Source organism: Saimiri boliviensis, chromosome 18 (assembly GCF_048565385.1).
Source record: "Saimiri boliviensis isolate mSaiBol1 chromosome 18, mSaiBol1.pri, whole genome shotgun sequence".
NCBI classification, from domain to species: domain Eukaryota; kingdom Metazoa; phylum Chordata; class Mammalia; order Primates; family Cebidae; genus Saimiri; species Saimiri boliviensis.
The window spans coordinates 10,606,518-10,631,803 of NC_133466.1; the positions used below are offsets into that span (position 1 = coordinate 10,606,518).

At 42.3% G+C, this 25,286-nt stretch overlaps 1 protein-coding gene across 4 annotated transcripts in view; it reads left to right on the top strand.

Moving 5' to 3' along the window:
- The first annotated feature begins 13,392 nt into the window (after positions 1 to 13,392).
- The window catches only part of RUNX1 (RUNX family transcription factor 1), a 258,688-nt gene continuing 246,794 nt past the window's right edge, over positions 13,393 to 25,286 (top strand). For 2 of the 4 annotated variants that reach the window (XM_039480494.2, XM_074389309.1), the window contains exons 1-2: positions 13,393 to 13,539; positions 13,763 to 13,879. In XM_039480494.2, the coding sequence (XP_039336428.1) occupies positions 13,822 to 13,879 (58 nt within the window). In that variant the 5' untranslated portion in view covers positions 13,393 to 13,539; positions 13,763 to 13,821. The other 2 variants (XM_074389308.1, XM_074389307.1) reach the window with 2 other exon arrangements.

Consider the following 25,286-nt stretch of genomic DNA (forward strand, 5'->3'; position numbering starts at 1 on the left):
TTCACTGAGGATATGATTTTAAACAGGGAAACCCTAAAGACTCTGCCAAAAGGCTACTAACCGATAGAAAATTTTAGGAAGGTTTCCGGATACAAAACCAGTGTACAAAAATCAGTAGCATATCTATACATTAATAATGTCCGGCTAAGAGTCAAATCAGGAACAGAATCCCATGTGCAATAGCCACAAAGGAAATGAAACACCTAGCAATACAGCTAACCAAGGAGGTGAAAGATCTGTGCTACAAGAATTTCAAAATACTGCTGAAAAAAACTAGAGGTGACACAAATAAGTGGAAAAGCATTCCATGCTCATGAGTTGGAAGAGTCAATATTGTTAAAATGGCCATACTGCCCAAAGATATTTACAGCACTATCAAGCTACCAATGTCATTCTTCCTATCAAGCTACCAATGTCATTCTTCATGGAATTAGCAATAACTAGTATAAAATGTATATAGAACCAAAAAAAAAAAAAAGCCAAAATAGCCAAAGAAACCCTAAGAAAAAAGAATAAAGCCAGAAACATCACACTACCCAGCTTCAAACTACTGTATAAGGCTGTACTAACCAAAACATCATGGTACTGGTACAAAAACAGATATATAGACCAATGGAACAGAATAGAAAACTCAGAAATAAAACTGCACACTTGTAGAACCATCTGATCTTTGACAAAGCCAACAGAAATAAGCAATGGGGAGGGACTCCCTATTCAATGAATGATGCTGGGATAACTGGCTAGCCATATGCAGAAGAATTAAACTAGACCTTTACCTCTCACCATATACAAAAACTAACTCAAGATGGTGTAAAGATTTAAATGTAAGATCTCAAACTATAAAAATCCTAGAAGAAAACCTAGGAAATACCCTTCTCAACATTAGCCTTCACAAATAATTTTTGGCTAAGTCCCCAGAAGTAATTGCAGCAAAAACAAAAATTGACAAGTGGGTCCTAATTAAACTTAAGAGCTTCTGCACAGCAAAAGAAACTATCAACAGCGTAAACAAACAATGTGCAGAATGGGAGAGATTATTTGCAAACTATGCATCTGACAAAAGTCTAATACCCAGAATCTATAAGGAATTTAAACAAATCAAGAATCAAAAAACAACCTATTAAAAAGTGGGCAAAGGACATAAACAGACACTACTCAAAAGAAGACATACAAATGGCCAAAAAACATGTTTAAAAAAATGCTCACCATCACTAATCATCAGAGAAATGCAAATCAAAACCACAATGAGATATCATCTCACGCTAGTCAGTATGGCTGTAATTAAAAAGTCAAAAAACAACAGATGTTGTGAGGCTGTGGAAAAAAGAGAATGCTTATAAACTATTGATATGAATGCAAGTTAGGTCAGCCACTATGGAAAGCAATATGCAGATTTTTCCAAGAACTTAAAACAGAGCTACCATCATAATACCCAAAAGACGCATGCACACATATGTTCATTGCTGCACTATTCGCAATAGCAAAGACATGGAATCAACCTAGGTGCCCATCAATGGTGGACTGGATAAAGAATCTATGGTACACATACACCATGGAATACTACACATCCATAAAATGAATAAAATCATGTCCTTCACACCAACATGGATAGAGCTAGAGGCCGTAATACTAAGTGAATTAATTCAGGAAGAGAAAACTAAATAACACCTGTTCTTGCTTACAAGTGGAAGCTAAATGTTGGGCTCACATGGGCATAAACATGGAAATCACAGATACTGCAGACTACTAGAGAGGGAAAGGAGGTGGACTGTGGGTTGGGAAACTGCTACTGGGTACTATGCTCACTACCTGGGTACAACACATCCATGTAAGAAATCTCCACATGTACCCTCTATACCTAAAATAAAAGTTGAATTAAAAATAAGAATAAAAAATTTTAAAGCAGTAACAAGGAGTACTCAAAATTTTTGTTTACATGTAATTTCTCTGTCCTATCAAGTACATGCTCTGTAAATATTTTTGAATTAAGTTGAAACAGAAAAGCCATATAACCAACATATATATTTAAACAACATCAAAATAGTAATCATTAACTTCATGTTAACTTTCTATTCAATCAGAGGAGGAACTGCTTGTTTGCATGCCAGCAAAACTGTATGTGACTCTTCTGTTTAGTCTGACAAGGTGCCATGAGGGAACAGACTTCAAGTGTCTCTTTTTAAAAAAATATATATTTTATTGCATTTTAGATTTTGAGATACATGTGAAGAACATGCATGATTGTTGCATAGGTACATACATGGCAATGTCATTTGCTGCCTTCCTCCCCATCACCTATATCTGGCATTTCTCCCCACGTTATTCCTCCCCAGCTCCCCACCCCCTGCTGTCCCTCCCTTAGTTCCCCCACACAGACCCCAGTGTGTGATGCTCCCCTCCCTGTGTTCATGCATCCTCATTGTTCAACACCGACCTACGAGTGAGAACATGTGGTGTTTGATTTTCTGTTTTCTGTTCTTGTGTCTGCTGAGAATGATGGTTTCCAGGTTCATCCATGTCCCTACAAAGGACACGAGCTCATTGTTTTTTATGGCTGCATAGTATTCCATGGTGTATATGTGCCACATTTTCCCTGTCCAGTCTATCATCGATGGGTATTTGGGTTGATTCCAAGTCTTTGCTATTGCAAACAGTGCTGCAATGAACACTGGTGTGCATGTGTCCTTATAATAGAACGATTTCTAATCCTTTGGGTATATACCCAGTAATGGGATTGCTGGGTCAAATGAGATTTCTATTTCTAGGTCCTTGAGGAATTGCCATACTGTTTCCCACAATGGTTGAACTAATTTACACTCCCACCAACAGTGTAAAACTGTTCCTATTTCTCCACATCCTCTCCAGCATCTGTTATTTCCAGATTTTTTAATGATCGCCATTCTAACTGACGTGAGATGGTAACTCAATGTAGTTTTGATTTGCATTTCTCTAATGACCAGTGATGATGAGCATTTTTTCATATGTTTTTTGGCCTCATATATGTCTTCTTTTGTAAAGTGTTCATATCCTTTGCTCACTTTTGAATGTGCTTGTTTGTTTTTTTCTTGTAAATCTGTTTTAGTTCTTTGTAGATTCTGGATATTAGCCCTTTGTCAGATGGGTAGATTGCAAAAATTTTTTCCCACTCTGTTGGTTGCTGATTCACTCTAATGATTTGTTTCTTTTGCTGTGCAGAAGCTCTGGAGTTTAATTAGGTCCCATTTGTCTATTTTGGCTTTTGTTGCCAATGCTTTTGGTGTTTTTGTCATGAAGTTCTTGCCTATGCCTATGCCCTGAATGGTTTTGCCTAGGTTTTCTTCTCAGGTTTTTATGGTGTTAGATCTTATGTTTAAGTCTTTTATCCATCTGGAGTTAATTTTAGTGTAAGATGTCAGGAAGGAGTCCAGTTTCTGTTTTCTGCACAGGGCTAGCCAGTTTTCCCAACACCATTTATTAAACAGGAAATCCTCTCCCCATTGATTGATTTTGTGAGGTTTGTCAAAGATCAGATGGTTGTAGATGTGTGGCATTGCCTCCGAAGCCTCTGTTCTGTTCCATTGGTCTATATCTTTGCTTTGGTACCAGTACCATGCTGTTTTGATTACCTGTAACCTTGTCGTATAGTTTGAAGTCAGGTAGTGTGATGCCTCCAGCTTTGTTCTTTTTGCTTAGAATTGAATTGGCTATGTGGGCTCTCTTCTGATTCCATATGAAGTTTAAGGTGGTTTTTTCCAGTTCTGTGAAGAAGGTCATTTGTAAATTGATGGGGATAGTATTGAATCTATAAATTACTTTGGACAGTATGGCCATTTTCACGATATTGATTCTTCCTAACCATGAGCATTCTTGTCAAATCTGTTGACCTTTCCATAGTCTTTGTTTTTCATGCCTCTCTCTTTTCAGCATCTAACTCTGTTTCACTTCCTCCCCTTGACACTTCTTCCTCCCTTGGCTTGTACTTTGCCCCCTTTTCCTTTGTCCTACTTCATTTGCCAGCCTTCCTCTGGCCGCTTTCTCCTCCCACTCCTTTCTTAAATTAATTCCCCACCTTCGATTTTATATTCTCTTTCACTTTGCAAATTAACTGACTCTATCTTGCAGCCACAGCTACAACTACATTCTGATGCTTTCAGAATCTCTACCTTTTCCCCTGCAAGAACTACTGTCACAATAATGCAGTCTAACAAACCACCCCACAACTCTATGGCTTAAAAAACAACAGTCTTATGTTATTGCTTGTATTTATATGAGAAGGCAAGGCAATTCTGCTGGTCATGGCTGGGTTTGGATGACCAATTCTTCTGCATTAGGCTGGAGCTCACTTAAGCAGCCAGTGGTCAGCTAGCTATCAGCGGTCCAGGATGGCCCCAGCTGCGAAGACTGGCTCTTTTCCTTGTGTCTCACTTTCCTTCCCATACACCATCCCAGCCAGCCCAGGCATATTCTGATGTGCAAGCACTTTTCCATTCTAAGCCTTTGATTACAGCAAGTTTGTGACTGTCCCATTAGCCAAAGCAAGTCATGAGGCCAACCTCAGGGTCAGACCATAGTCATCGGGCAAAGGGAAAGATACAAGGAGGTCCAAGAAACTGAGGCTCTTAATGCAGTCAACTCTCACAGTTTCACTGCTTTCCATTCCCCCTACCCACATCCTTAGTTAAGGCGTTTGTTACTCCATAGCTGAAATACGACAACCGTTTATCCATTAATTCATTCATCAAAACGTTTCTACATATCAAACACAGTGATAGATGCTGGAGATACAATAATGAGCAAAATAGCCAAGATCCCTGCTCTCAGGAGTCAATAGATTAATCAAATAATCATAGATGCCACTGCTGGATCAGTTTTTCAAAAGCTCTGATTTTATCCCATCACTTCCCTGGTGTTTGGTGGCTCCCCATTGCGTACAGAATAAAAGCAAACTTGTCAGCATGGCTTTCGAGCTCCTCCTTGACTCGGCCCAACTGTCTGTATTTACAGACAGTTCCTTCTCTAGCCTCCTTCATCAGCTCGTCTTCCTCTGCCTGGTTTGGATCCTCACTTTCTCCCAAACTGGGCTTATTTCTGATCTGCCTTTCACCTCATATCCCTTTCCCTTCTTCCCCCCCCCACCCTCCCCCCATTCTCTTGTCAGTCAAAACTGGTCACGTCTAATACAGACAAAATGAAACTTGCATATGTGTCAAGGTCCAGCTAAGGACTTCATTATTTTGTGGCTACAAGTTTTTCAGCCACAAAACCCCTTCCTGGCTCAGAAACTACTCTCTGCCCAGCCCATGGTCTCTGCTTAGTTTTGTTTATGACCTTGAGCCATACCCAAGGTCAAGATAATGGCAAGGCAAGGGAGGCCCCTAGGGTGCAAAATTTAAGAAAACCCTCACCCTTCAGGTTGTGCAACATGGGGTCAACATTCAGTAGATGCCTCTTTAAATTTTGCATCCTGGGAGCATCACTCACCTTACCCCAGTTTTAATCCTGGCCATACCTGTACTTTCAGTATTTGCTATTCATTCATTTCTTGTGTGAATGGCTTATAAGACTGTGAACTTTTTCTAAGTATAACCAACCAGATTTGTCTTGTCCATGGCTAAGAAATACTCAGTGAAATAATTTAAGTGTGTTCTCAATATAAATAGTGAAATATCAAAGGTTGCAGAGAAAGTGCAGTGTTCCCGATATTTGGTAAGGCCAAAGAAAAAGATCAGAAGAGATAAATAATGCAGGGATAAAGCGGGAATTGAATAATTCTACCTAAGATTAAGACAAGTAAATTTATGTTGCAATAATAAAAGAATTATAGGAGGCTGGGAGCAGTGAGTGGCTCATGCCTGTAATACCAGCAATTTGGAAGGCCGAGGTGGGTAGTTTGCTTGAGGTCAGGATTTTGAGGTCAGCCTAGTCAACATGGTGAAACCCTGTCTCTACTAAATATACAAAAAATTAGCCAGGCATGGAGGAACATGCCTGTAAACCCAGCTACTTGGGAGGCTGAGGAAGGAGAATCATTTGAACCTGGGAGGTGGAGGTTGCAGTGAGCCAAGATCACATCACTGCACTTCAGACTGGGTAACAGAGCAAGACTCCATCTCAAAAAAAAGAAAGATAGAATTATAGGATTACAGGAAAGCAATGTTGCTATGATCCTTGGAGCATGATGCACACTAATTATATAGAAGGATAAAAATTATGAGCCCAAGCAGGGTACAGGGGGACAGATCCAAATGTAAACTCTCATGGATAAGGAAACGGAGGAAGGGCTCCTAGAGTTGGGTTTTGAGAACATAAAGCTAAATACATACATGCATACATATATGTATACACATATATACACGTGTGTGTGTGTGTGTGTATACACATAAATGGGTATATGTGAATGGAGGGATAGATAGAAAAGAGGTCCATGAATTATGGAAATGTGATTTAATATGATTTAAAAGGAGCAGAAATTGGTAAGTGAGACCAATCAAAAGGACAATGATGGAGTTCTTTGTTTAAAGACAAAGCACCACAGGAAGAGGTTATAGATCACCTGCAAAATTTGAAAGTGCATGCTCTGTGAACTTCTGTTCATTGATAACAATACTAATGCAGAACTGAGAAATAAAATTCCCAAATAGTTCAGAATTTCTTTAAGTATACCAGGTGATTTCTGAAATCCTTTAATGCCTGTTCAACATCAGCTCTGAGTCTGAGTAGGATCTGAGGGCTCAGTTCACACACATGCAGTCCATGTGGGCAAAAGATAATATCCTTGAGTCTCCATTTGCAATATAAAGTTTGACAATTATGAGCAATGCTAAAATGTGAAAAAGCATAGGGAGACAAACTAAGAGTAATATACCACAGTAATCGAAGGCTTTTACAGTTCTGATGTGTCCAGCCGGCAAAGATCATTGCCCTCTGATTATGGAAAGCAGAAGAATAATCTTCATTTTTACTCCCAATAATCCCTTAGTTCTGCTAATGCTTGCTGATTCTCCAAATTCTCTTATTCTAAAAGGATTAGTATCTCAGATATGAGTCTTGTGTGTGAAACAGTATCTTCAATTAATATATATTTGATTTCATATGTGTGCATATACAGATGTATACACACACAAACATTATACACACACACCTATATTATACTTGTTTGTGGAAATGCAAAATGGTACAACTGCTATGCACCGCAATGTGGAGGTTCCTCAAAAATAGAACATAAAAATACTGTATGATCCAGGAATCCCACTTCTGAGTATTTATTTGAAAGAATTGAAATCAGGATCTCAAAGAGATATTTGTTTATATGCCCATGGTCATCGCACTACTATTCACAATAGCCAAAATGTGGGGGGAAAGCCTAAATGTTCATTGGCAGATGAGTGACAAAGAAAATATGATATATGCATATAATGGAATTAATCAGCCTTTAAAAAGAAGGAAGTGTTGCAATATGCAACAACATAGATGCACCGGAGACCACTGTGCTAATTGAAAGAAGCCAGCCACAGAAGGATAAATACTGCATGATATCACTTAATATGAGGTATCTAAAATTGTCAACCTCATGGAATTCGGGAGTAGAATAGAAGTTACCAGAAGAGGAGGGAAAAATCTGAAATTTCTCAATTGGCACAAAGTTTTAATTAGGCATGATGACTATGTTCTGGAGATGTGATGTGCAACGTAAGGCCTGTATATATTTTTGACAGTACTGTATTGTACTCTTGAAAATTTGTTAAGAGGTTAGATCTCATGTCAAATATTCTTGCCAAAATAAATAAATTTATAGTATACATTGTATATAATACCTATATTATATGTAAACTATAATACCTATAGTTTTAATTATAGTTTACATATAATATAGGTATTATCTATAATATATAGTATATAATAAATATACATACATACATATATATTTCAAGAGCCAGTGATGGCTTTATGTGATGGAGCATTCACAAACAGCCCCAAATGCTTGAAAGATCATATTCTGGTAGTTTTAGTTAGGTTGATGTGGGGTACAAGGTGATTTCTTTCTTCTGCTTTGAATAAACTATAAGCTTGAGAAAGATGAAATCAGAACCAGAACGTAGACAAGATCATTCTTCCTGCTCTCCTTCCAAAAATCCAGCCAGTTTCTATACTGGCAAAAGGAAGGAAAGGGAATTTAGAGAGGAGGAAATGAAAATACACACCACACAATTTTAAGCACAATATTTTGTTTCTCAGTAGAGTGGATATTTTTATATGATTTGGACATTTTTGAGGTTCTGAAAGAATTTTAATTTGATCTGTAGAGCCGAATATTATTATTTCAAAAGAACATTTAATTCAAAAATTAAGCAGTGAATACTAAAGATCTCTGTAACACCAACTGCAGAGAGTATTTTCAACTCGATTCTACTGGGTCCTCTCAGTTAGGGCCATGCCTTTATAATCCCTGGCAAATGCAGATATTAAAATTCACATATTGGATGTTTCCATATTGAAATATCAACCACAGGTCTCTTTCTTATTCCATTCAAAACCACTTTGCATAGTCCAGTTACTGATCCTCACAGCACCCCAGTGAAAAAGGCAGTATTATGCTTTAGTTTCTCAATAGTCATGTGAAAGTTTGGTAATTTGCCTACCCCAGGGAAAAGAAATAGCAATTTCAATAAGAGTCCAAAGTTCCTGAATCCAGGTGCTTTGATCAGACTTGGGACATTGACCATTATTTGCCACATAAACTGAAGTCTTTAGTTGTATACCATCTAACCAATATGCATTCTGGCTTCTCTAACTTTCAGTTTCCTCATTTCCCTTTGCTTTCCCTGCCGGGATCTCATGCTATAATTAGCCTCAGGTTGGAGGAACTGGCAGGAAAGTTCAGTACCAACTCGGAATGTTTTCCATCATTTGACCAAACCTCGAATGCTGAACATTTCTAACATTCAAAGAGGGTTTGTTTAAGTTTTCCAGTTTTACCCTCCTGGTTTCAAATGCCACCAGATGCAGAAGGGCCAAAACTCTGTAAGGAGAAACTATTTTAAACAAGCTTTCTGGCCCAGAGCAGCCTGAAAGGACCCAGATGCATCTGAGAGAAGTAGCCAAACCCCTCGGTGCCTGCGCAAATGGAGCCTCTGGAACCTGGGAGGCTTGTGTGTTCCAAGGATGCAGAATTCAAGAGTGGGCCCCTTCTTTTGGAGAAAAGCAGGGCATGACCTTGGCAAGGCAGTGGCTGGAGAGCAGGGCCAGGCAACCCTCTGGGAAGGGGACAGCCCATGGCGGGACTGCAAGGCCACCTGCAACGCTGCCTGCCATGTGAACATGTGCTGTGTGTCTGGAAGAACTCACAGGATTAATGTGTTTCCAAACTGCAAACCAGGTGAAAACTGAGAATCTGGTGCCCCTGGAGGAAAAAGCCCTCTGTTTATATACACATGGCCACCAGCTAGGCCGATGGAGCACACGGGGCGCCTCCCTGCATTGTGTGTCAAACCTCAAACTGTAAACTTGACCCAAACACGGCACTTGAGAAGTCTCAGTGACAATCCAAGAAAATGCTACCTTAGAGGACATGAGCCTTGCCTCTTGTGGGTTTCTGCTATCTAGAAACATCCAAGACTTATAAAATTATGTCAGAACAACAAAATAGAAAAGTTTCAGAAAGCTCAAAGGAAAAAGACATCTCGAAGAATGTAAACACTTACCATGTTATTCTTTCTTTACTAAATTCCAATAGATGCAAGGCTTTTCTTAGAGCAATGCTTCTTAAACTGTAACGTGTATAAGAACCTCCCAAGGAACTTGTAAAAATACAGATTCTCGGCCAGACACGGTGGCTCATTCCTGTAATCCCAGCACTTTGGGAGGCCAAGGGTGGATCACCTGAGGTCAGGAGTTCAAGACCAGCTTGGCCAACGTGGAAAACCCCTGTCTCTACTAAAAATACAAAGAAAATAGCTGGGTGTGATGGTGCACGCCTGTAGTCCCAGCTACTCAGGAGGCTAAGGCAGGAGAATTGCTTGAACCCAGGAGGCAGAGACTGCGGTGAGTGCCAAGATCATGCCATTGCACTCCAGCCTCAGTAACAAGAGCTAAACTCCATCTCAAAAAAAAAAAAAAAAAAAAAAAAAAAAAAAAAAAAAGTCATTCAATAGACCTGGGATGGAGCTCACAATGCAGAGCCTCAAAAAGCTCCTGGGTGCCATTGACACTGAGGACCCCCAGTCCACAAGTAAAGGAGAAAGCAGTTAAAACTCTTCCGTTTGAAATACTTCTCCTTAGCTTCTCTTCATATCATTAGATATTCAAGTGGAGGGTTGATTTCGATGTCTGCCTTTTCTCTTTCTTTTTTCCTTTTGAAATCATATTTCTCCAACAATACATCTTCATCTAGGAAGAGTTAAGAAGCTTTGAGGTCTGTGTTCCAATTTAAAAATCATCTCCGAACTCCTTGTCAGCATAGAAAGGAAGTTTCTGGATAGATTCCCTATTAGAAAGCAGGTTTTAAAAAATAAGGAAAATCCACACTACACAGAGAAAATTCAGCAGAATTGTTCTCCTGGGATTTTAGACTCCAACCAATTTGGGTGGTCCATCTCTGCCTCCGTTTTCTGACTGGAGAATCTACTTTATAATGGACGTGTGGAGTTCAGAGACAGCACGTGGCAATCACGTAATAAAGATGCCCAACAGAGAGTGCTTTAATTGGATTGGACTGTGCACATAAGTCTATACCTTAATTACGGGGTGATGCAACTTAACACCTTTCAACCCTTGCTGGCATTTTCATAGGGCCATTAAAAAAGACTCCTGAGCATGTTCTCCCCACCCCACCCCCACCCATGGTGGCATTTAGAAGCTGCAGCCAATCTGAGCAAGAATGAAAACTGTCATCCAATTCCTCGGCAAAGCCACCATGCACTGCAGCCACTTGGGTACAGTTCCCAAGCCAGAAGCCCGGGGTCTGAGTCACTTGCAGGAACTAGGACGGAGGGTGTGGGTCAATACACAAACTTAAAGAATCCTAAACCGTTCTAGTTAAGATAGGATTAAGCATTTCTCCAGGCGGTTCACTGATGACAGATGTGCCCTTTTGTCTTGGGCTCCTGGAGAAGTGGTAAGGCCAAGTTCACCAGCAGCTGGCTGAGGCTTTACTTATTGTCATGACCTGGAGGGTGCCCAGGAACGCTCCAACTGTTGCCTCACCAAGCTGTGAAGTTATGCTGCGGCTGTCGTGGCTATGAACCCCGCCCAGGAAGGCTGTGCAGGGCCAGTCTGCAGACCTTTGCATTCTGCCCCCTGGTGCCCGTTGAGACCTCAGCCCCGAAGATGACAGCGTACAGCGAGGCTTCAAGGAGCCCCCGCCTTGAAGTGTCTTTATATTCTAACTTGTTCTAGGAAGACCTCCTCTAGGAGGAATAGATAGAGATCTGGCTCGAGCTAGGCCCGAAGAGAGAAGTTGAGAATCCAGGCAGTTCGCTGACATATCCAAACCCTCCTCCCAAGCGTCTGGACACCTAAGGCTAAAAGCATCTGGGGAGTTTCTAAAATTAAATCTCCCGAGGATTATTCTGCATGGCCCCTTGAATTGCTAAAGTCATTATTAAGTGTGAGTGACTCTGCAGTGGCAGCTGCACGTTCCAGCCCTCAGCTCTTAGGGCCCTTCCAGGGAATATGAAGTGTGGGAGAGAAAAATTAACCCAGTTTGGGGTTCAACTCAGGTCTGACTTTATTAGGGAGTGTAACAACACAGGCCCATTACGTTCATTGTGTTCACAGGGGATTTGCACTGAGAAGCAATATGAAACATGCATCACATTTAAAGATTCACAAGCCTCATAAAAGAGATGTAGCATTATTATTCTTTGTTAGATGTTAGCAAAGTATCAACATGTGGCTGGCTAACTTCTCACAAGTGTAAGAGAAAGCGGTCTGTTGAGTTTCAATTCCTGCTTTAGTCAAAACAGGAGTAAGTAAAAATTGTGTCTGTTCCTTTTGAAAGGTCTGTGCCATGGAAGCTACTGTCATTGTGGGTCTTTGTGTGTGAAATTAAGTGGATGAGGGAAAACCGAGGGAGTGTTGTGAGAGTTCAGCCTTTCCAAAGCACAGGCTCTGGCTACTGCAGCTGAGAATCCAGGACTGGCACTTACAACCCATCATCACACGGGTTCTCTCGAGCCTGTGCGTCAAAATTTCATGTGCACGGAGTGCTATGGGGATGTAGGTAGAGCAAAATGCAATAAGGTAGAGTTAATTAGGAAAACAAGACTTTCTTTGTCTTGGAACTACAAAACAAAATGATGTTTTATTTGTCAGCAGGTAAAGCCAATGGGGCAGGAAAAGAAGTATGTGTGACCAGAGTAGTTTGCCCACTTATAAAATTATCCCATTTTTAGCATCTTCAAAGAGTCATGTCTGTCTAAGGTAGAGGACAGGTGTGCTATATAATATTTATTAGCCCCAGGAGAAGGTGCTTGCCCTGGAGAAGTGTTTCCTCCTGGTTCTCCTTCTATTGTGAAATCCTCAGGTGCTCAAAGTGTAGTTTTACCTACAGGTGTAAATTAGCCTGTTGATTTGAATTGAACTAGAGAAAGGTGATGCAGGGAGCCTTCCCACGTGAGAACACAAACTGCAGAGCAACCACAGCTTTGTTCCAAATACAGAAATTCTCTTTGCTTTATTTTCCTTTGGCTTCCTAATGTGTGTGTGTGTGTGTGTGCGTGTGTGTGTGCGTGTGTGTGTGTGTGTAAGAGAGTACTATGATTTTATCTCTTTACTGAGCTACATACTGAAGTTGTCCATTTAGAAGGAATGAAACCACATAATTTTGGTTTCATTAAAATAGTCTTTTTATTTCAAAAGTAAAATTCTTTTCCATTCCCAGGCTTTAAAATACCTGTGAGTTGCCAGCCCCTTGTAGGGGTCAGACTCTCACCAAGACGTTTCCTTTTATTTATTTTTCCCTTAAGTAGTTTCACTCATGCCATGATAGTCTTTACCAAAAGGACTTAACTCTGCCGGAGCTGATGCTGAGCATTTTAAATGATGGGATCCACATCCTGTGGGAGCAGTGGCTTGATGCCAGCGTTGAATTACTATTGAATAAGCAGCAATGAAATCTTTATCAAAATAATCAGTAGTTCCAAAAACCACAAATAACAACAGGAGCCGAGTTGTACTAAATCAGCAAAGGCCATTGAGATATAATAAGAGACTGAGTCACTTTTCTCTACATCCCGCCTCTTGCAAAGTCTACTGGGCTATTTTCTTGCACAGCCTGGGGGAGGGCAGGTGGAGGGAAGGAAGGGCATTGCTCAGAAAAGAAAAAAAAAAAAATTGACATCACATAAGTCACATGATCACCAAGAACCAATCAAGATGGGCTGTGGAAAGGGGAACAGTTAAATTTGTAATTTGGGTTGTGTGAAAACTTCTTTGGGCCTCATAAACAACCACAGAACCACAAGTTGGGTAGCCTGGCAGTGTCAGAAGTCTGAACCCAGCACAGTGGTCAGCAGGCAGGACTAATCACACTGAATGCAAACCACAGGGTTTCGCAGCGCGGTGAGCATCACCAACCCACAGCCAAGGCGGCGCTGGTTTTTTTTGTTTTTTTTTTTATTTTTTTTTAATCTTTAACAATTTGAACATTTGTTTCCACAAGGTGCATTTTTTTCATAGGGCTTGGGGAGTCCCAGAGGTATCCAGCAGGGGGGAACAAGAAAGAGAGATGCAGGTTAGGGGGGTGAGGCTGAAACAGTGATCTTTCTTGGTTTTCCCTCCGAAGGTAAGAGAAATCATTGAGTCCCCCGCCTTCAGAAGAGGGTGCATTTTCGGGAGGAAGCGATGGCTTCAGACAGCATATTTGAGTCATTTCCTTCGTACCCACAGTGCTTCATGAGAGGTGAGTACACGCTGGTCTTGTAATAATGTACTTTTGCTCAGCTTTGCCTGTAATGAAATGGCAGCCTGTTTCACCTCGGTGCAGAGATGCCTCGGTGCCTGCTGGTTCCCTGTCTGGTTTGTGGGCGGAATTCGAACTGAGGCATATGATTACAAAGCTATTGGATTACTTACTCATCAGATGGAAGCTCTTCAGAAATGTTTTAATAAATACTTAGTTACGCTGTTGGAGTGTTCGGTCGGTGCGTGAGAACTTTGTCAAGTGAGAGTAAGTTGTGCTGGTCTTGTTTAAAGGCTTAGAGATTATGAACCTCGCACGAAGCTCCCTGGGTTTTATTTTGCTGTCCCTTGCCCGGAATGACTGTGTCTGAGTTATTCTTCACTCGGCACGCTGTGTGGCCCAGAATGCAGCCTGCCCCGGGGCTTAGCAGGCACATGCACAGAGCCAGCCAGGAGTGCTGGTGCCAGTGTGGGGCAGGAGACGGAGGCTGTCGGATAGACTTGCGCTGGGCTGGTGACTTCGGGTCCAAAGTGGCAAGGCAGCTGTCTACCAGGCAGAGAGTACAGGAGCCTGACAGACTGGGTTAGGTTGAAACCATCAGCATGGAGCTGTGCTGTGTTTTTCCTTGCAGCCTCAATGCAAAGAGGCAACCAGCATCTTTTAAGAGAGAAAGGAGGCAAATCGTGGCATACTGAGGTCTCTCTGGAAAAGCGCAAAGAAGTCTCCTAAGTTAAACAGTCTCGCAGCTTAAGTCATTAGATTACAGGCTTATGAATGGGAACAGCCAGGGTGGAAAACCGGTCTCCATTTTTGAAACCAGTCTCTTGAAATGCACAAAGCTGTGGTTGAGCCGTGAGTGTGTGTGTGTGCATGTCCGTTTTGTGTATCTTCCGTGGTAAAAGAGGGCTGTGCTTAAACAAACAAAAATAATAACAGACAATGTCACAAAGGCATCGCCATGTGCGTCAGGGCACGCACTCTCACCAGTGCCCACCAAGCGTGGCTTGATGGTTTGGCAGGGCTGAGATGGAGTGGGCTGGGATGGGGGAATAATTAATTTTCTGGCTACAAACTCTCTCGAGCACCCAAATAGTGTCTGTGACTCATTATTTATTCATACAGCTAAGTGAGCAGGGGAATGCAGAGGCCTTGCCAGCCACTTTATCACAGCAAATGCTATTGTGAATGCACAGAGCTCTATGTTTCCGGGTCTCTGAAATTTAAAAAAACTTGACATGTGTGTGTGTGTGTGTGTGTGTGTGTCTGTCTGTCTCTCTCTCTGTCTCTCTCTCTGTCTCTCTCTCTCTCTCTCTCTGTGTGTGTGTGTGTGTGTGTGTGTGTATGTCTGTCTCTCTCTCTGTGTGTGTGTGTATGTCTGTCTCTCTGTCTCTCTCTCTCTCTCTCTCTCTCTCTCTGTGTGTGTGTGTGTGTGTGTGTGTGTGTGTATGTCTGTCTCTCTCTCTGTCTCTCTCTCTCTCTCTCTCTCTGTGTGTGTTGGGGATGGCAAGGGAGAAGTTAAGGAGAACGGGAAGAAAGCGAGTCATTAACCAAGTTCGAGCTTCAAATTAAAGAGTTTTCAAGTGCTTCTTTACTGGCAGAGGGAATTTTAGTGAAGTTGAATCACGCAGACGCGCATTAGTCACTTGTCTTGCAGCACCGTTCAGTTGGTAACACAGAGACACAGGCCACTGGTGAAAAGCTGCAAACAGCCCCCTGGCTGCATTTCCTCTGGGCTGCTAACAAGCAGAGGAAGCAATATTATTCGTAGAATAACAGGGAAAAAAAAAAAGATCTTCCTGCCTTTGCTCTGCTTTCAATACCCCCTTGGAACATGTATTGTTTCCTATTTTATCAACTCAGGAAGGCAGATTCAGGAAATTTTTAAGCATTCCGCTCAGAGATATGTTGCATTTCAGTGTGCAGTGCCAGCTTCTGGGGCTCTTCTTACCGGCTAACAGCAAAGACGGTGAGGGGACACGGTGACCTGTGCAGACATCAGGAGATAGCAGGAGTCCAGCTCCCTCCTGGACAAGCCCAGGGTTCCTGTGCCAAATGGACCGACACTCAGCTGAGCTGCCCCAGGTTGGGAATGAGGGTCAGTTAACTTTCACGAGGGCAGTGTGGGGAGGAGCTGAGCTCTCACCAAGACTCAAAAGGGCTAATCTGGAAAGGTTTCTCCACTCCTTCCTTTCAGTGTAAGGAATCCGGGGCCCTTTAGAATCTCTAATTTGATAATATAGTATTGAGATTTAATGTCAGAGGGCCAAGTGAAATCTTGACAATTTCCCGGTTAATTTCATCCAAGTGATCTATCAACATAAATTGTCCCGTTTACCTGTCCACGTCATTCACCTGAGCTGGAGAGGTGGCAAAATATCATTTCTGTTGGTATTGTTTGGTCATCATCTTAGAGCCTGATGCTAGAACAATCACCACCCCCACCAACAAATGGCTCTCCCCCACAGTTCTCAGGCTGTCACTGTAGCTGGGCTACTCACAGTGGTCAATGCCGTCATTTCTGGCGGCCTATAATTTACAGCGTGTGTTACCTCCCCAACGGCAACCGTGAGCTGAAGGGGAAGACAGCATCTTTGTTTTCTTCCTGGGATGGTACTTTATCAGTCCATGCAATTCTCACAGAAGGAAAACTGTAACTCATTTTTAGCAAGATACCCATGTGGAAATTCAGGGGAAAGAGAGGAGTGAGGCCAAGTAAACCATTGTGCCCTTCCTTGAGAGAGGCAAGCCGGAGTCTGAGAGACTGGCACATGAAATTGATGTGGTCTACCACAGAGAACTCGGGGCTTTTTCTATCACACCGCACCAGGTTCCCACTGAATTTGCTTAGGAGAGAAGACAAGATGCTATTGAAATTCCTGGAATTATCACACATGGTGTGCAATGTACAATTCTTGCTGAACCCAAACTTGGGTCCCCTTGAAAAGTGCAGTGTGTCGGCGGAAAGAGTTGAGGTAGGTGTGGGGAGGAAAAGCCTCCGTACGTACATATTTTTTGCAAATTGCCTCAGGTAGCCTTGTTCTTAGAAGTGGCTTAGTGGTCTGTGCAAAGCCTGAACACTCACATGCTTCTGTGTTCCTAGAACCACAGGTAAAAATCTCAGCGAGACTGACTCCCTGCTTGTCTTCTCAGTGGTTCGTTTACCCCACTCCAGCAGGCTTTCAAAGGGAGTTGCCGAGTACAAAGCTGCATGTATGAAGTGTGCTCTTCTCTGAGCATCAGTTTGCTGCTCTTTTCAGAAGAATCTTTATTAAGACACTTCTTCTGGCTTGACTGAAGACTTAAGATTTCAGGCTTAAGCCACAGAAATTTACTTTCGCACACTTCTGGAGGCCGGAGGTTTGAGATCAAGGTGTCAGTAAGGCTGGTTTTTCTGGTGATGCCTCTCCCCATGGTTTTGCAGACAGCTGCCTTCTCTCTGTTTCCTCACATGGTTATTTCTCTGTGTGTGACTGTGTCCAAATCTCTTCTTATAAGGATACCAATTGCATTGAATTGGGGCTACCCCAATGACCTCATTTAAAACCTTATGTCCAAATAAGTCAAATTATGGGCATCTTTGAGTTAGGACTTCAATACATGATCTGGGGAGACATAGTGCAGTCCCTAACAGTGGGTCTTAGCAAATCTGTCTCACCCTGGACCACAAGGAAACTGTGGGCTGGGGCATCCTGGCTGCTCTCCTGGATGTTGAAGAATCAGACTCTGGTTCCTCATTTGTAAGATGGAGTTTCGCATCTGAAACTGCCCACACATTTTGAAACTATATTTAAAAAAAAGGTGTGATAAAGCTATCTACATTTACAATCATGCCTTTGCCATTTAGACTTTTTGCATGCTAAGAAACTTTAGAAAATGATAGAGTAACTTTGAAATGTTTAAGTGTTAAAAGAGCAAATGGTATTCCTCCCCTCCCAAAGAAACCACCTTTTGCCTCTGCTTTCTTGGAGGGGATTGTCTTTGTGCCTCAGACTCATTTTACTAATGGGGTTTGTAGGAGGCCCCACAGCTGCTCACACACCAAGTACAGGGACAGGGAGCAACCAGTAGCAGAAGCACCCTCGGAAACAGCAGCAGAAGCACCCTTGGAAACAGCCGCTGATTCGATTTTGAATGGCAAGAAGCCTTTTAAAGCTTTTGAAAGCAAATGAGTAGCTGAAAGTTTCCTCTGTTCTCTCAAAATAGATCCGAAAGTAGTGCTCAGAAAAGATGTGGCCCTTTACTGAGAGATCGAGCCCAGTGAGATGCTGGGACCAAGGAGGGCTGCACAGCTCCTGTGTACACACAGACTTTAATAAGGAGCCTAAGGCCTAGGGGGAAGTCTGGAGGCACAAGGGCACCTGCTATTAGAGAAAGCAATGGCAGGAGGTCTGCGCGGGGAATGTGCCGTGACACAGTGATGGCCTTTTCTTTCTTTTCCTGTGTTCTGGCTTTCATCAAATGGCATGTAGAGCTTCTCTCTTGAGCCTTAGTTTCCTCATCTGCAGAGTAAGGGTAGCAATAGTACCTGTTATTAAGGTAGCTGTGTGGACTGAATTAAATAATTGGTGTAAGGAGCTTTGCCTGGCCATATAAAAAGCAATAAATCTGAACGGTGGGCTATCAATGTTGTTATCTAAGATGGCAGCTGGTCAACCTGTGTCTGCTTTAGGGAGGGAGAGCTTGCAACGCCCTGGAGGACATTATGGGAGGTTCCCTGGAGAGAGGGACACAGGAGTTGGGGGAGGGGAAGGTGGGAACAAAGAAGAGAGGGAAGGGTGGTGTAGGCTGAGAGTATAGTCTGGGCAAAGTTAGAACTGCAGGATCCCACATGGGCGTGGACAGAGGTGGGTAATTCACCCCACCCTAAGGGCTTTTCAACAGCAGATCAGCCTTCCTTCCCCCGTGACTACCCATGAAGACGGTGGAAAAAGAACAAGAGCCCTTTATGAAATTCGACTTAGCAAGTTTTGCTTTTGTATATGGAAGCTAACTGGGGCACGATGTCACATAGGTCTTTGGTCTGAACACACAATGACAACAGAGATGTCTCTCTTCATTAAGGCTGCTGGTGTAGCTTTATTTTCTCCAACGCTCTTCCTAAGGAAAAAGCCATTTTGCCTGTGTAACTATATGCAGGTTCTCTGGGCCTGCTTCTGAGACACTCCATTTTCCCTGCACCGTGGGGACATTTGTGATCACGTACTTTGTCAGAGCCCAGACATGAAGGCAGCTTCGAAGGCTTGTCTCGTTGGAGGCCCCCAAGCAGGCCCACACAGGAAACGCGAGCAAATTTTCAGTTTCTCAGGTAACTTCCTAGTGACCTAGATGAGTCAATAGATGCCTGTGTCTCATTTGAGTTCTGCAAAATGGGCTAATAATATTCTAGACAAGCTTGTGTCCAATTACCGAGTTCCTGTTGGAAATCTTTCCATGAATCAGAAAGAGGTACCATCAAACACATCACAAATTTTCTTAGCTTCACAACACAACGCCACTTAAAAATATTTTATTTCGTCTTAGAAAATAGTGCTCCTGGCCGGGCGCGGTGGCTCAAGCCTGTAATCCCAGCACTTTGGGAGGCCGAGGCGGGTGGATCACGAGGTCGAGAGATCGAGACCATCCTGGTCAACATGGTGAAACCCCGTCTCTACTAAAAATACAAAAAACTAGCTGGGCGTGGTGGCACGTGCCTGTAATCCCAGCTACTCAGGAAGCTGAGGCAGGAGAATTGCCTGAGCCCAGGAGGCGGAGGTTGCGGTGAGCCGAGATCGCGCCATTGCACTCCAGCCTGGGTAACAAGAGCAAAACTCCGTCTCAAAAAAAAAAAAAAGAAAAAGAAAATAGTGCTCCTATCATTTCGCGCATGAAGGGCATTTTTTTTCTCATTTTCGCAATTGTTCTCTCCAATTCCCATTCTTCAAGAAACCGTCAGAAGCTTCTCTGGTGCCTGAACAGACATTAAAATGTACAACAAAACACTTCTTCTGCCACTCTTGTTTATTGGTCTCCCTTGTTCCTCCCTGTCAGACGTCACTAGTCCTCTTCCTTAGCCTTTTTGCTAAGCCTCCCTTTCTTGACCTTTTCCCCCTCAAAAAATATAACTAGGATGTCCTGAAGTGGTAAAAAGGGAGCACTTCCTTTGAGATCCTTGCTGACCATGAACACAGTCAGGGAGTGCTTTAAGAGAATGCAGGCTGGCTCTTGAACACAAACAGAGCTCAACACCTCATGTCACCTTCAACATGCTGGGAGGGTCAGCTCAGACACACTCCTCTCACTTCTGCAGGATTCACTCTTTGTTGGGGAGACATGTCTTACACTCTCTTGGCTCTCTGAATCTGTCTCTTTCTCTCTCTCCCTCATCCGGCAGTAACGATGTCATAAAGGACCCAAGATGGAGGAATTAATACTGAATCCAAAAGATGACTGAAGCGATGTATTTTATGGTAATGACAGAAAGAGAGTAAAGTTCTTCCTCAGGTTTACCTGTGAAAATTGTGTCTGGCTGCATGTACCCACAGTGGCTTGAGCAGATGAGCACTGGTCAGTGTGGTGGACAGGAGTTCCAGAGTGAGCAGTCCAGTCAGATACGGTGGGGTGCAGGCCACTTCTATGTTCAGGCCCTACCACGCTGAGCCCAGATAGAGATGGCCTGCCCCTCTGATCTGTCCAGGCAGGAAGGACATGGGAAGTCTCAACCCCTTCTCCTTGGGGGGACCTGGTCTTTTGATTCAGGAACAGAAGCCATTCTCTGCATACTTTCACTGACATAATGCTTAGGCCAGAACTAGGTCACAAGCCTCTGGCTGGAGGGAACTGGGGACAGTGAGGTTGTCACTTCCCAGCCTGGAGAGTGGAGGAGGGAAGCAGAGGAGAAGGTGGCTGTGAGTGGATGTCTTGTGAGCCCAGAGCCACGTCTGCCCGACTTGGCAACAAAGATAAGCTATGCTTTCCCAGCCATACCTTGTATCGTTTGTTTTCTGTGCCAGCTGGGCTTTGGAAACACATGCAGAGAAACCGTAAGTTCTTCCTTCAGTCCCTCTTGGAAGTTGCAGATGGATGCCAAGGGTGAATATTTATTCTTGACCCATTGAAAGCAAAATGGACAGGAGAAGTGATGGGGTGGGGCAGGGGACTAGTTAAATGTATTCAAGTTCACACCTATTTTCAGTGTCAAAACCCAAAATCACACTTGAGCCTCTCCTCACATTAGAATGAGCAACAGAAAGCCAGGCAGCCCTGTAGCTGTGTGAATGCTGCTTGTATCAGAGTCACCACACCTTGCTGTGAGATTGATAGATTTCTTAAGCAGCCGGAAATAGTTGCTTCCCGCCCCCCATCTTCCTCACTCTTTTAAATTCTCAAAACTCCATCACACAGCCGCCTAAATTTGTTTTAATTTTTAAGACAACTGTTTTCTACAAAAGAGGGAAACTTTCTTTCAAATGACCCTCCATAAATTTCCCTAAAGATGTTTTAATCTCTGATAGAAATATGAAAAACATAACCAGATAATTGCCCTCTATCTAGGCTATAAACACTTATTTGTACATGGTATTTCTGTAAGTTACAGATGATTATTGCTTTGTAATTACTGGCCCTGTCTATTTTCTCATCCTGGATGCAAATATTTCTCCCTGAGAAAGTTATTGCCTCATTTAAGAAAAAAAAAAAAGAAGAAAGAAAGAGAGTTATTATTCAGTTTTTCCCTTGAAATCAGAAATTTATTTTTGTTTTGCTTTCATTTTGTTTTGCTGCAAGATCAGTGTTCATTTAGAGAATTGTTGATTTTGTATGCAACACTGCCCTCTCATTCCATGGTCCATATGTGTCTATTTTTTGATGGACTTCTTTTTAAACAGTGAGTTCCTCAAGACATTTTTGGGGCCCCCAAATGGAAAAGGTCATCACAAATAGAAGTCTCAATTTGCTAGCTGGGCTTGCTCAATGGCTCTGCTGATTTCAAGACTGATGCTGCTTTGTGCAAATGCAAAGTTCGTGTTAAATTAGTCCTAAATCAAAGATTCAATGTGTCCAGTCTTGAAACATATCCATTAAAAAAGAGAACTATGCAGCTTCAACATTTTGCAAAGATTCTACTTTGCTTTCTTTGCCAACATCCAGCTTTTACTCCTAGGCATTAGAATGCCCTCCATGGAGACTGTGATTTCTCAAAAGAAACTGCTAGTCTTGGATAAAGAATGAAATAATAAGATGTGAGCAATAAATCAAATATAGCCTGAGAGCCACACCACAGAGCAGCGTCTGTCATCTCCTCTTCTTGGGAGGCTCATTGGTCTTGATCAGCTCTCATGTGCTTCTGAAAATGTGTAGGTTTGTATATATATATATACACACACACACACACATATATATACGTATATATATGTATATATATGCGTATATATATAAAAACAGGGCCAGTAATTACAAATATGTACTATATATAGTATATATACTATATATAGTACATATATAGTATATATATATATATATATATATATATATAATTGTTATTAAATCCTAAAGAAAGACCCAGAAAATCTTGCAGCAGTCAGTTTTCCAGATAAGGTTATGTTAAAAAGAGCAAACAGAAGTCAACACTCTGAACACACTGCAGGTTATTCTATGGTCACATTCCATTGTGGGTGAGTTTTTTATTTGTTTGTTTCGTTGAGACAGGGTTAGAATTAATGTTAGAACCAGAGTTAATGTTAGAATTAACCAGGTTGGTTTTGATGAGTGTCTAGGGCCAAATTTCAATGACCACAACAGCCAGTGAGCACATCCATGCAGAGGATTCAAAGATGGCCTCAGCCAAGGCTGCCAGGCTTCACACACACACACACACACACACACACACACACACACACGTCAGCATTCAAATTTCACATGCTTAGGGAATACATTGAGAGTTCTCCCGAGGATGTACTGAACTTGAGGAAGTTTTCTCTAGGGGTAGCAGGAACTGCTGAAATGCTGCACCTCAGCCATTTCCAGACTCTTTATCTTGCCACATATCAGTAAATACCATTTCACATGCCCAGAATCTGTGCATGGTTATTTACTTATAAATTATATGCCTGTACTCCTGTGCTGACATAATTATAGCACATGCATTATAAAATACATCCTCCAAATAGAAATTAAAATGAAATTGTAAAAGTGCTAGTTGTTTTTCCTACCTCTCCATGGGCACCCCAATTTGAACCAGAAAATTCCCAGATACCTACTCCTGTTGCCCAGACTGGAGTGCAATGATGCAATATCAGCTCACTGCAACTTCCGCCTCCTGGGTTCAAGCAATTCTCCTGCCTCAGCCTCCCAAGTAGCTGGGATTACAGGCATGTGCCACCACACCCAGCTAATTTTGTATTTTTAGTAGAGACGGGGTTTCACCATGTTGATCAGGCTGGTCTCAAACTCCTGACCTCGGGTGATCTACCGGTCTTGGCCTCCCAAAGTGCTGGGATTATAGGTGTGAGCCAAAGTGCCCCGCCTGTGGGTGAGTTTTTTAAGGAAGACTAAAAATGTCAGAGTGGCACTCATTGCTCAAGAGAGAAGCACATTCTCTTTTCCTGTGCAAATTTTTATAATACATATAGCTATCATCATTTGTTTCTTATTACTGCCCCAGAATGTGCAAAAGACAATTTAGGTTAATTAAGATACATTGGCATGCCGGGCACGGTGGCTCAAACCTGTAATCCCAGCACTTTGGGAGGCTGAGGCGGGTGGATCACGAGGTCAAGAGATCGAGACCATCCTGGTCAACAGGGTGAAACCCCGTCTCTACTAAAAATACAAAAAATTAGCTGGGCATGGTGGCGCGTGCCTGTAATCCCAGCTACTCAGGAGGCTGAGGCAGGAGAATTGCCTGAACCCAGGAGACGGAGGTTGTGGTGAGCCAAGATCGCGCCATTGCACTCCAGCCTGGGTAACAAGAGCGAAACTCCGTCTCAAAAAAAAAAAAAAAGAAAGGAAAAAAAGATACATTGGCTTGGGTGCCATTTTTTCCAGGAGCAGTTTTAACACCACAGTTTGCCGCACTTTCTTACACAGCTTCTGTTTGCACTTTGAACTCCGTGCACCGAGCCCCTCATTCCACACCATCTGCAGGCTGCATCTGGGCAGCTTCATCCAGCTCACTAACAGTCACAGCTGAACTTGACATTCATCCACTTTGAAAGTATAGAATTTACAAAATCTGAAACTGCATATGTGTATAAAACCCATGCGAGAATGGGAAGGAACTACGAGGTGGAGAAAAAGTAGTTCTCCCCTTCAGGAGTTTTTCTCTCTTCTCTTTCATGGGTGAATGGGTGAATGGGGGAAAATGAAATTAGTTAGGCATTGACGGGTAGGAACAGAGACTCAGGCTGCTATTTTATTATTATTTATTACGATCAAATCTACTGTTTATAAAGATCAGAATGGCTTTTACTTCCATAGTTCTAGAGGACAGGAACAACATTAAGCAACCTTAAACAAATATTAGCACTGTGAAGGGTGCAGGGTCATAGAAGTAGAAGTGCCGACAATGGAAATTCTATCCAACTGTCAATCATTTCATATCATTACTTTATTTTTTTATAAAGGCTGTGTGCCCCATATGCTTTCCTTCAGTTTGTATTCAAAACAAAGAAATAATTGTATTACAGAGGTGAGCAAATCTGTTTAAAAAACAAATAAAGCATGAGACATGAACTATGAGACACTGTTCCATCAGATGCTTTGTAAGTTTTATGTGTTGTGTTACAGAGTTATATATATGTAGTTCTGTATAGTTGCAGTTGGTGTCTAAAAATTATATAACTATGTATTTTTTAAAACCCTAATTATATATATTTTTAAACTGCCAGAAAGAAAGAGCAGAATATTTGGCTGGAGTGATTTTTAGACATCTCTCTACCTTAGGGCACCAGAGAGATTCACTTGGCCAGGGTTTCATAGCTGGTTGCTGCCTGAGTCAGAACTAGAAACCAGGTCTTCTCAGTTCCTGTCACCCAGAGTTTTGCAGACACTAAATTTATGAGGTGGATTCCATTCAAGCATCCACACAACTAGCAGACATTTCTCCTAATCCTCCTCAATTTTCCTTTGCATTGCTCAGATACCACAATCCTTTGCAGGTTAAATACATTCACTTTGTGAACACATTAGATAGAGAAATGTATACGAATCCCCAAGTCCTTAAGAACGTCCTTAGGCTATGTTAGAAATGCAGTTGCCACAGGAGCAACTGGCCCCTGCTGCCCTTTGGATGATCTCTCTTCCCCCAAATCCAGCACCACCTTAGGTAAGCACCCGCCATGTTCCTGCCCCCCTGGCTCCTTAGGTAATGTTAGAATTAACCAGGTTGGTTTTGATGAGTGTCTAGGGCCAAATTTCAATGACCACAACAGCC